Below are 13260 nucleotides of genomic sequence, written 5' to 3'. Positions count from 1 at the left end.
GTTTTATTTTAATTAAACAATCAACTATTATTATAATAATATCAAAATTAATACTTTTGAATAAATGTGTAATGAAATTTATTAAAATATTTTATCAGATTTTTTATAGAATTGGAAATAGATAGAGAACTCCTTTCTAATTTTTATAATTGAAGATAGTGTGGTGGCAATTGTAATAGTTATAGATCTACTATATAATATAATTATAATAATTAGATTAATAATAATTTCAAAATAATAATTCAAAGATTTAGATATAATATAGATAATTAATGGTAAAGGATTTGTGATATAGATAGAGTAGGTGAACTTTTAGGAAATTATGATTAGGAATATATAGCTTTTCTTGATAATATAACAAGCTATTATTTTTAGAGTATTCAATAAAAATGATTTTTGGATATTTTAGAGATTTTTTTTATAAAGATTTCAGAATAGATTTGGAAATAGAATTAGCTTGATAATCTTTTTGGAATAAGAATAATAGGTTAGTTAGTAGGTTTAAAGAAGTTTCTCAATCCTTTAAAGATATTATAAGATTAGATTCTGATATAACAAATAAGAGTTCAAATTCAAGAATAATAAGATTAAGGAAATTAATAGAATTAGAATTTTTCTGATTTCAAATAATAATAGCAAATTATATTTTCTTAATAATTTTGATATTCTTTGGAATCTTAATATTAAAAAATAGGTTAGAATTTAAGTTTTCTTTTTTTAGAATAATTCGGTTTTAATACAAAAATTGTTTTTTTTTAAAAGAAATTCTTTAATTTTCTAATTAGAATATTAGATTTAGTATTTAATTTTTTTAAGTAATAAATAATTTTAAAATTAAATTAAAATAGAAATTCAGATCAATAAATTTAATAACAATTTAATAATTTTATTATTATAAAGTGTTTTAGATTTTTATAATCTATAATTATTTGAATTAGAGATAATATATTTTTTAATTCAAAATACCATTCTTTAAAATAGCAAATAATAATTAGGAATTCTTTATTATAAATTTTATAATTATATTTAATAATAAAATGTTTCTTTAAAAAATATTATAAATTTAAAAATCCCTTTTTTATTATATTAAAAAAGGATTTTAGTAGAAATATAATTCAATATATTAATTTTTAGAATTATCTTTTTTTTTAATTAAAGAAGGCTAGAATAAAGGTTTCAATAAATACTTTCTTTAATCAATTAAAAGTATTTTGATAGATAGTGTTTTATAAAAACGGGATATTTTTTTTGGTTAGGTTTATTATTAAATTAATTATTTTTAAAAAATCCTTAATAAATTATTAATAAAAGTTTATAAATCTAATAAATATTTATATATCAATTGTAGTATTAAATAGTTTTTAGTTTATAATAATTCTTATTTTCTTAAGATTTATTTAAATTTTTTTTTTTAATAATTAGGTTAAAAAAAATAGTTTCAAATTTTAGAAATTTATATTTTTTGAATTTTGTAAACAGATTGGTTTTTCTCAATATTTATAGAATTTTTTAAATATAATAAATATATTTTTTTTGGATATAACTATATATTAATATATTATTTAGATATATAAGTCGGATACCCCACTTTCTGGCCACCCCCCTTTTGGGCCACTTTTTACACCAAAAATGGAAATTTTAACTCTCTCATTTATGGATAGAATTTCATGAAAATTTATATATATATAATTTAGATCGATTTAAGCTTATTCTAAAATTTTTAGATTTTTAGGATTTTTCTGTATTGAGATCTAGAGCTTCAAAATATCGATTTTTAAATTTGTATGGGAATCACATACAAATTTGAAACTTTTATAAAATCTTTAATAACTTTCGAATAAAAATTTCTAAAAATATATTGTAAAATTTCACTATCACTTTATAATATATTTCATATAACAGATTCAGAAAAAATAAAAAAATTCTCATAAATAAATATTTAAAGGGGTACCCTCAAAATGACAGGGATTATTTATACTACTCTAAACTTACTGTATACTATATCTCTATATCTGTTAATTTTTTTGAATTTTTTTTTGAATTTCTATATAGATTCAAGCTCAAATATCTCAGAAATATATATAGTTTTCTTTTAATAATTGTTGTTAAAAAGTTATTAAAGGTTTTATAAAAATTCTAAATTTGTATGTGATTCCCATACAAATTTAAAAATCAATATTTTGAAGCTCTAGCTCTCAATACAGAAAAATCCTAAAAATCTAAAAATTTCAGAATAAGCTTAAATCGATCTAAATTATATATATATAAATTTTCATGAAATTCTATCCATAAATGAGAGAGTTAAAATTTCCATTTTTGGTGTAAAAAGTGGCCCAAAAGGGGGGTGGCCAGAAAGTGGGGTATCCGACTTATATAAATTTTCATTGAATTATATTATATATTGATAGAGATATTAATAGGCCTAAAAAGTGATTTTTGGTGTGAAAGGGTAGCCCAAAACCCTGTTGGCCCGAAAGTAGGGTAACCGACTTAATATAGAATATGTTCAGATATTTATATAGAAAGTTATTAATAAATTTTTGAAATGTAGTAGATACCTTTATCAGTTCAAATAATATAATTAGGAATTTGAATAAATTAAATCGGATATAAAATATGGTTAGATATTTTTGTTCTTTTTTAATTTTAATATTATTAGAGGTAGAAATAATATCAATTTTGTTAAAATACTTTATTTCCTTTAAATTGTTTAGGAATTCTTTAATTAGTAATAGTAGATATTGATTTTTTATGAATAGATTATTTAAGGTTTTATAATTGATATAAAAATGGAAATCTTTATTAACTTTTTTAATAAATAGTATAGGGGATATAATAGGTAAGAAGTTGGGATAAATAAATTCTTTTTTTAGGTTTTTTTCTAATTATTCTTTTAGGATTTCGAATTCGATTTGGAATATAATATATAAAGTTTTAAAAGGTAATATAGCTTTTTTTTGGAGTTGGATTTTGTAATTATATAGTTGGTATAGTAATAGTTTATTAGTATTTTATAGGGAAAATATGTTTTTTTCATTTTGGAATTTAGGTAAAAGATTATTTGGATCGAATTTTTTCTTTTTGTTTAAAATATTATTAATTTGTGTAATAGAGATTTAGAATATTTTATATTTTTGGTAAATGTATATGGAATAAGTTTTTAAGGAGATTATAGTTATATTTCGATCTTTAAGATTTTTAGAGTGATTAGGTAGATATATAGATTGGGTTTTTAAAGAAATATTAGATAGGGTTTTTATTTAAAACAAATGGAATAGAATATTATAGAATTTATAATAATATATATTATTGAATTGAAAAAAGTTTGTTATAAAGTTGATATAGGGATTATACTTTTTAAATTAGGCTATATTTAATATTATAGGGTAATAGGCTAGTTTAGTTATATATAGGATAATTTTTTTTTTGGTATAGTTATTAATTCTAAGTTTAATATAGATATAGAATATAATCTAGTTTCTAGATAGAATTTTATTATTGAATTTAATGATTTTGAAGGTAATAAATACTTTGTATTTGGGAATCTTTTGGAATAGTATTTAGTTTTGATTAGTAAAAATAGTTTTTTTATAATTATTATTTATTATAATATAAATTAAAAGAATATTTTTTTTAGGAATAGAATAATAAATAAAATTATTAGATTTATATGATTATTTATTATTTTTTAAAAGTCATTTTTGGATAATAATAATAAATAAATACAGTTTATATAAAGGATTATTCTGATAATAATTTAGCTTACATAAATACTGTTTTTTAATTTCGATAAATTAGTTAATAAACAGAATAGGGATTTAGAAGAAGAATAGAATAGTGATTAAATAAGTATTTTGTTTTTTGATAGGCTTTTTGAGGTAGTATTGTATTAAGGCGAACTGAAAATTTCAATTCTGAATTAAATAAAACGGATATTAGAATATAAATAATAATGAATAAAGTATTTAATAGAGCTATAATAATAATATTTATTACATTCTTTTTTAAATAGATTTCTTTTATTTATATAATATTAAAAGTTGAGATCTATTAGGTTTTTAATAAAAATAGGTATTGAGATTAGCTTACTAATATAGATCAAAGTGGATATAGATAATTCTAATAGATAGGGAATAAAGAGTAATTATTTAATCTTACTTTAGATATTTATAACAATTCTTCAATCTCTAATAAAAGGCTATATAAATATTAGTACTATAAATTGATAATTTAATAGTAATAATCTAATCTACCAAATTATTAAACAAATCTTATTCTAATAAAACAATCAAGATTATATTATTATCAACTATTCCTATTTCTAATACTAGTTATTGAAATTTGATATAAAAAATATAAAATAATTGGTTTTGTTAATAGAGGGATATTAATTACTTTTAGATTTTAGCAATCTTGTTTATATTTTTATAAATATATTCTAATATTTTTAATAGATTAAAATAATTCTTTAAATAAATAAAGTCTTTTTTGATATTGTAAAAATGGATTTAAATAGTAATAGTTTTAGTAAATCTTTTAATAATATATAATAAACGGGAATAGATAATAGTGAAATGATTAGAATTTGTATATATCTTATTCTGGATTTGTATAATAAAGTAGTTTAGATTGAATTTATTACTATTGAATAATATAGAGTTAAACAACTTTTCATTTAATCAAAGAATAATAATAGATAGAGTAAGTAATATAGAAATAGTTATTATTTCTTTAAATATTTTGTTAAATAAGGAACTAGTAATAAAGAGTTTGATAGAAATAGGTTTAAGAAAGTGATCGAGTAGACTAGTATTTTATACAACGATTTGTTTATATAGAGAGATTTTGATATATTTTTTGATAGATGCCTTTAGAACTTTGTATTTGAGGGATAAATTAGCCTTTCTAGTTTGATAATATATATAGTTGTTGATTAGAGATATTAATATTAAGCTTAAGGATTCTTTGTTATAGTTATACTGAGTTTAGAAATATCCTTTAGATAATTGAGTAGATACAAAACAGATATTATTATTGCAATAATATTAATTGAAGTTATATAGTATTACAAAACAAGTAAACAGAATCAGGAATCTATATTCAATAATACTAAGAATAATAAATACAAAATATAAACTAAAACATAACTCAAAAAGCTATAATACAAAATCTTCCAATATAAAGATATATAGAGTTTTCACTTATAAGCTAGCCTAACAGAACCTAGCTTATCGCTTATCGGTCACGTATATCCACACCGTAACAAATATAAAGCTTTTTGAATATTAATAATAGTAAGTTATAATTAATATAAAAGAATTCAAGTATATTATTCTTAAATATAATTAGGAATACTTTATATTATAAGTTTATAAATACTTTTATATATTATAAGATTTTATAGAATATTAAAAGTTTGAAATCGAAATTATTATTATCCCTATTATATTTCTCTTTATTAATATAAAATTTTAATAGATTGATAAGAGATTGATTATTAGAATAATTAGGATATATTGATAGTTTCTTATTTCTGTTATATTATTTTTTATAATTCTTTTTATTATTATTATTATTATTATTATTATTATTATTATTATTATTATTATTATTATTATTATTATTATTATTATTATTATTATTATTATTATTATTATTATTATTATTATTATTATTATTATTATTATCATAATCTCCCTTTTTATTATCATTTCTATTATTATTTTTATTACCATTTTTATTATTATCTCTATTATTATTTTTATTATCTTCTTGATTATTATTATATTTGAAATTGTTTTTAATAAATCTAATAATTATTCTGAATTTAAATTTAAAATTCTTAATATTACAATTCTTTAAAACTTTTTAAATCTAGTTTTTTATTTATATATTTATAATAAATCTATAAGATTGATTATATAAAACTATATGTATTTCAATATTTATTTTTAATATTAATACTCCTTATATATATAATATTATATATAGCTTTTATATATCCATTTAATAAATCTTTAAGAATTATTTAATTATATATATATTAAAATTATTATAAAAAATCTTAATAAACTTATTATTATTGATATTTTTATAATAATATTATTCATATTTGAATTTAATATATTTAATAAACTCTTTAATATTAAATACAATATATTCTTTTTATTAATCTATTATTTCTTTAATAGATTTAATTATTTCTTGTAATACTCCTTTTCCTTCTCTATATATAAGTTTTTATCAACAACCTTTTTAAAGGCAATCGGGTTGATAATATTATCGCTATCTGATATAATAGTGTGTAAGAATAGGTATTTCGAAGGTTATAGGTATAAATATAAATATTCATAAAAGGGTATTTGAAAAAGTATTTATAAAGGTATTTAGATAAAGGTTTATAGATTATCTTATACAGTATATAGTACAAAGACTAATATATAATAGATACAAACTCGATTTATTATAATTAACAAGATCAATCTTTTTGAATACATTTTTCTAATATAATTATCCAGAGTATATTTTTTAGTATAACAAAAAGAAATAGTATACTATACTAAATATAATGATATTTTCTTTATAATTTTTTTAGAATTTCTATTAATCTTAAAAACCATTTCAAAACATCTAATACTTTGTAGTAAAATCCAAGACTCTAATTTGTAATATTACTAATTAGTATTAGTATCAATTTAAGTTAATAAAGTATATAATACTTTAGTCTATTGTAGTTTATTTGTTCTTGATTATTATTAATTATAGAAAGCTAATATCTAATATAATAGAAGTACTAGCGCTAGTATACACACTAATACATACACTAGTACAATACAACACCCTCTTTAGATTATATAATCGATATCCCGACAATTCTGAGTCTAATCGTCGCAATTCCAGAGGAAACCTCAGAGTGGATCTCATTCTAAGAATGAAAAGTCTTGTGTTTTATCTTAAGGGAGGCTCAGGAGGCTAATTTTCAACAATATATATGAGATTAATAAGGAATATGGATACCAATGACACATACCCATCAACACCCAAACAAAGTAGTATTGAATTATTTATCCAGATAGCAGCAGATACACAGCAGACTTTCCAGCTGGAGGGGTCTGAAAACTGCTTTACGTTCACTAACTATTGGATTTAACAAGCTTGTATAGTATATTCGCAGCATGTTCATGCAACTTTTTCAAGGGATCCCCCATAGATTCTTTTATCGCACTTGGTTTATTATCAAGGAAATGAAATATGTTATAACTTCTTCATAAATTTACCCCAACAAGAACCCAAACCCAGACCCCACCCGTACCCATAAACCTTGAACATTTTCAAAGAATCTCTGGTTTCTTCATCATCCAAGGAATATCAAGCGTATCAGTCGAATTCCTCAAACATCTATAATCGTCCCTTTCTGGTGGACATTGCAGATCAAATTCTGTCTGAAGACAGTAAATTCTCTCTCCCTCTGGTGTCTTCGCATCAAACTTTATGCTCCAATTTCCCTACGATGTCATAAGTCTCTGATTTGCATCAAGTCAATGATGTCACTTGAATACATACAGGAGCGGTCAAAAAGTAAGCAAACCAAGCAGCGTAATCGATAAACACGGAACCTTCATGAGGTGGGCATGCTTTTGTAACATTCAAATCAGGAAGTTGACGCATCTGCTCGAGATAATCGCATATAGAAAATGTGCCGTTGTAGGAGCCATAATCCCCGGTATTGGCGGTGGCATTGATCTGAAAATCTACAGTCGAGTAGGGTGAGATATCACGGCTGAAGCTGCCTGTGTGAGTACGACGTCAGTGGAAGCGCACATTTTGGTTTGAGAAATTACCCCAGATGAAAACATCTATTTCTTCGTCTCTAAAAGGCCAGTTAGATGATCACCCGTAGTGAAGGGGGCCCATAAAAGAGTTTGTTGAGACATACAAAATAGGTTCCGGTCTGTTCAAAATTTTGTCGATTTTGAGAATGTCTGTGTCAAGGGATTCTGGACATAATTTGACGATCGAATCACCAGGTATTTCCCGAAGGATACTTGAATTTTCGAGCGTAAGAGGTCGTTGTCGATCGTTGTCAATGTTTCTGCCCTGCGCAAAAGCGTGTAACAAGAAGATGACTAAGGATAACATGTTGTAACGAGTCATGTAGGTCATAAGAAAGCGGGACTGGGTGCAGGAATCAGGGTAGGATCTTATTGAGAATAAGCTGCCTCAAAAGAGTAAGCTTTATGAGTTTGTCTTGCCGTGGTATTTGATGTTGGGAAACTTATTGTGCAATTAAACGAGGATTGAGATGCTGGAGATTCGTGAAAGAAATTAATTTCAAGAAATGGCAGGAAGATAAGATCGTATGGGTGGTGAATTAATTTTCCCAACTTTTCTGCGCCCCCAATTTTACTCAGCTCTGCGGCACAGATATCATTCACCATATCATTTGAAGTGGGCTGTACAAGATTTGAAACAAACAACTAACAATTCCAGGTTGACAATGTGGTCTATTGGATTGAAATTTTGTGATACTTATTTCTGTCTCTGTCGAGGCTTTTTTCTTTCTCAAAAGGTTTAGGGACGGCGCAAGTAGTTATTAAACAAGACTACCGAGGGTGAAGGCTACATATTTTCATTCCATGAACCTTCGAAGAGCATAGCCATCGTTTGTTCAATGGCTTTCTTCTATCTGCTACCTCGTATATTCTTTTCTGGTAATGCCAGAGAGCAAATAGCACCATTTGAAACACTTTTTCAGTGAATTGCCGACGTTGGGGCCCAATTGAATTATTTAAGGATGTGTTATATGTAACTTACCTAGGTATGTAGTGTTCGTTAACTGTTTGAGCTTTAAGGTATATTTGTTCATCTATGGGAGGTCAACTTGACACTGTTCCTCGATTCCAACAGTGTATTGTTATGTATGAAGGCACGAACTTGGGAGCTGGAGAGACGCATACAAAGGCGCATGTGGACATGAGTTGGTGATACCTGATGAGGGGGAATCACAAACTGATACAATTCTATGATAGATAGTTGGAGATCTGTTAGGGTGTGTTGCAGAAAGTACGTCCTGTAGACAAAGTCTATACCATCATTTATATGAATATGAGGATTCGAAAACATGGTAAGATATGATCAGATGTGTTCAACCATCACAGCATTTTGCCGATGTACGACCTTCTACATTGAAATCATATCTTGAAATCACTATATCATGAATCGCTTTAGCCTTTATCTTGTTTGCAACTTCTATCCTAGCCTACTTCCCATTAAATACTGACAGGTCGACTCGTTTTGACGGCAGAGCAACTTCTTTCGAATTGATCGTTTGGGGCGACTCATATGCTTCTGGTGTTGGTTCGGGAGAGCACATTGATGGACGCCGGATAGGGATCTTGTATTCAAGATCGATTCTGTGATAAAAAAAAAATCGTCCAATATGGTCAGGCAGCAACTGGGAAAGAGTTTTGACTTTATATGACTGGCTGTGGTTAATTTTTAATGATCAAGACCCCGGTTGCAATAATGTGACCTTTGCGAGGACCACAAATCTGAACCCTGATAACAAGCAACATCCATTGATGACTACGGATCTGCATCAAGAATTCAATTTGATGAGTGTGACATTGAACCTGCCATTAAGTAGGCTGTACACCAGAACAGTGGAAGCAACGTCAAACATATCGATATAGACTTTTTGTTAGGAGCCGACCATCGCTTTTGTGAGCCGGGGGTCAAAGAGCCAAACTTGAATAATCCCAAGCTTAGGTTTTGGCACTATCCTTACGATTCAAATGAAGAGAACGAAAATTTGATGGATCCAACCATCATTTATTTGAATAGCGTCCAGCAAGCTAACATTGATAAAATGCCTTGGGATCAAAAAATCTACTCTTTGGTCGGACTATCTCGACGATTTCTGGTCAAAAGTCGACGAGAATCAGCCGAATCAAACATTTGGCGGAAATGTGACAAAGCAGGCCAACATTTGGTCTGATTTTGTTGGTCATCGTGCCAGTATGTCTCTAACGTAATTAGAGTATGCTACTGGCGTCTGAAACGATATTTGATTGAGGGTTTAGTTTTGCAATGTACCGTACGTTTCAATCACGTAAACAGTAAATTGATAATGTTGAAGCGCTATGGCGGATAATCTTCAATAGTCAAATAAATTGAGAAGAAGCATGCTGTAGATATGGATAGGTAACAGATCTGTTCTTCGTTCGATCTAAAGCTCTCTAGGGCGAATCAAACCCTCGTGTTCATCATGAGATCCAAACTCGCCATTAAATCTCGCTGTTCTAATACATAAAAGTAGCAGAATGCCTCGATCAATGGTCAAGATAGTGGTATTGATACAAGCCCATCCAACCCAAGCGTACCATCCGAGAAATATGGCTGGCTGCGGTCCCAACTCCCACATATTAGGAGGAAGTATCAGCCTGAAAGGCCACAGAACGGCAAGAAGCATGAATGTGAATAATTGGGTGCCAAGTGTCTATTCGCTATATGCACCCGATTAATCAACAGGTGGCATTATACGAGCCTGAAGACAAAAAGCAATGACAGCCAGGAAGGTGAAGAGAGGATTGATGATGCCTATGTGAAGATTGCGGTTGATATTAAATATTATGTCTTCGGGTCGACCTCCTACAACAACATAGAAGATAGAAAAGAGCCCATGGAAGATCCAAAGCCCGACCGCAACTCTTTTAGCAGTAGGGCTGATCGTTGGAGAGGGTAGATAAATGACGAGCGCAAATCTATTGAAATTTTAGCTGGATCTGCAACATAAAAAAATGTTCATTTTTCAAGCAACGTACAATAACAACGAGCAAATCCACTGAACAAGAATCTGAGAGAGGTTAAGCCAGTCATGAATGGAAGGTGGTGTGGCGATCGGAATGCCGTATCTCATGTCTGGTGCCGTCTTGAAAAGATAGTACGTAGTAACAGTTTGTACTTGATTCATCAATGTGATAATGAGAACGCTTGCGATGGAAAGACCAGCTGATGAGCTCAAAGTGAGCATACGCTGATATTGAGGGATGTAAGAGATGAATGTCGCGACGACTAGGAGCCTTCAATAAAACAAAGTTGAGTATCAGCAACCATGATTTGATATACATCAATTGAATTAATTAACCTACAGACTGAGATAATTCATGGGGGACATGACGTCTAATAATAAGTGGCGCTACTCAGCCCTGTGCCATGGGTAATCTTATGGCAACCTGGCATATCCTCTTGTGAATGTAGCAGTCTGGCAATCAATTAGTATATCGTCTTGAACACCTCTTTGAGATTGATTAATGATACCTACCTATGGTTCAGTGGGATTATATCATTCACTTCAACTATTCAAATGATAAGGTTCTGGCGTGGTAAATGCGAATAGCTTTCATTTTCAAAGTAGGCTACAAATCAGTTCAAGCAATGAATTCTCATTATATTATCAGAGTAAAAAGTCATTTGAATGTTGATGTTCTGGACTTGGTGGGGCATTTGACACAGCCGGACGAGATCGGCCCACCTCGGAACCCTAATCCTCTTTCCGAAGCCGAAAGATCTTATCGATTGATCCACTCCTAGCTATCAGAAAAAAAAGAAAGAGAAAAAAATTATTGTATGAAAACGAGATTAGTATCCCAGAATAGATCTTTTTTTCAACAAACCTTCTGCCAGCGTCATCATGATAGATGTCTTCCGATGAAAGAGACTCAAAAAGTAGATTCTGCTCTATAGCAAGTCCCAGTTTCGATCTGGGGACCTCCGGGTTATGAGCCCGGCGCGCTTCCACTGCGCCAACTTGCTTGTTATTTGATGCGAAATTTTCAGGATTTAGAATACATATACAGTTGGCAAAGTGGACTTATCAAAGAAGTAATGGGTCATAACTTTGGGAGGGTCAAAAAATTTGTCGTTGTGGTTAGGTAGGAAGGAGGGTCACCAGTCGGTATGATTTCGGTAGGAATTTTAGGTTTTCGCGATTTGGTGACATTGATGACAAACATACATCAGAGATGTGCTGAGACTAATTGTTCTGAGTTTTTATTCTCAATGACTAATTTATAACAACAACAATACCATCTCCCATCCAGAGCAGGATGGTCCCATAACTTCGCATCAAATCCTCATGCAGACTTCACAAAGCCAATTTACTCTCTAAGAAAATAACCTTAAAATATCATCAAACATGCTAACACACTTTTTACTCCACACCCTTCAATTATTTGAGTGACTCAAGACCAACTCAAAAGCTTATCTGCCAACACATAACTCAAGAGATAATAGTGATATTATCTGAAATCGCTCTGCAGTTCATTGGGGTGGTAAGAACGGGCGATAGAGATTCAATCGACGAACTATAACGATAACCAGTGTTGAATCCAAATAGTTGACCCACGGTTGAATTGTATTTCTCGGCCAAATCCTTATAGACACCATACGTGAACTGAATTGGCTGAACAGAACATTCGGAAGGGCTACATTGAGGCAACTTCATCAAACTACCAGCGGTGATAATTTCATCGACGGATGAAACACCGAGCATGGAAATAACATCGGCTGAGATGGCAGAAACATCGATGTTGAATTTTAAGGCGATCTTGGTAACGGTATCATTACGCACAGTAGTGTACGTATGGGGTCCTCCATAGAGACATGAAGTTGTGTCATCTGAGGCAGAGAGAAGACAGGATTCGTTGTCCGGATTGCAAACTTCAGCGGGAATGATCAACACGAAGCCGGTGTCGATGTATTCAGCATCTGGCATTCTGCTGGCGCGAGCAATATCGCAAACTCCACGGTTGGTAGCTGCGGCAATACTGAAGATCGTATCGGTCTCTGTGACAGTCCAGGTGGAAGCAGTAGTGTTGAGACTTGCGGTTGTACAGTTTGCGTCTTGGGCCAAGGCAACGGAGGCCAAACTAGACAAGAGGAGGGAGGCTTGAGTGATCTTCATTTTGATTAATGAAGATAGCAAATAGGAGCTTGAGATGTAGTATGTACAAGAAGAGATGAATTAATGAATAGCTGGTTGAAGAGATAAGAAATTGGGAGCAATCGGAACTCCTTATAGCTGGAACCTTAGCCCATGTATATGGACTAGCTATCTTGATATTGAGGCGTTTAGGGTCAGGGTCAGGGTTAGGGTTAGGGTTAGGGTTAGGGTTAGGGTTAGGGTTAGGGTTAGGGTTAGGGTTAGGGTTAGGGTTAGGGTTAGGGTTAGGGTTAGGGTTAGGGTTAGGGTTAGGGTTA

General features: G+C 29.2%; 3 protein-coding genes across 3 annotated transcripts; all 3 read right to left on the bottom strand.

Annotated features, from left to right (window-relative positions):
* Nucleotides 1-7331: 7331 nt before the first annotated feature.
* On the bottom strand, nucleotides 7332-8139 carry EAE98_011485 (uncharacterized protein; the record flags this gene model as incomplete). Its single annotated transcript, XM_038959107.1, has 4 exons — nucleotides 7332-7505; nucleotides 7564-7790; nucleotides 7842-7870; nucleotides 7937-8139. The coding sequence occupies 4 exons, from the start codon at nucleotides 8137-8139 to the stop codon at nucleotides 7332-7334; spliced, it is 633 nt and encodes a 210-aa protein (XP_038804461.1).
* A 2380-nt stretch (nucleotides 8140-10519) lies between these two features.
* EAE98_011484 (uncharacterized protein) lies at nucleotides 10520-11176 on the bottom strand (the record flags this gene model as incomplete). The annotated part of the gene is made up of 3 exons (XM_038959106.1): nucleotides 10520-10763; nucleotides 10824-11081; nucleotides 11151-11176. The coding sequence occupies 3 exons, from the start codon at nucleotides 11174-11176 to the stop codon at nucleotides 10520-10522; spliced, it is 528 nt and encodes a 175-aa protein (XP_038804460.1).
* Nucleotides 11177-12280: 1104 nt separating this feature from the next.
* Nucleotides 12281-12964, bottom strand: EAE98_011483 (uncharacterized protein; the record flags this gene model as incomplete). The annotated part of the gene is made up of 1 exon (XM_038959105.1): nucleotides 12281-12964. The coding sequence occupies one exon, from the start codon at nucleotides 12962-12964 to the stop codon at nucleotides 12281-12283; it is 684 nt and encodes a 227-aa protein (XP_038804459.1).
* Nucleotides 12965-13260: the final 296 nt, after the last annotated feature.

Source organism: Botrytis deweyae (assembly GCF_014898535.1).
Source record: "Botrytis deweyae strain B1 chromosome Unknown BDEW_049, whole genome shotgun sequence".
In the NCBI taxonomy this organism is placed as follows: Eukaryota; Fungi; Ascomycota; class Leotiomycetes; order Helotiales; family Sclerotiniaceae; genus Botrytis; species Botrytis deweyae.
This window is presented reverse-complemented; position numbering and strand designations above follow the sequence as displayed.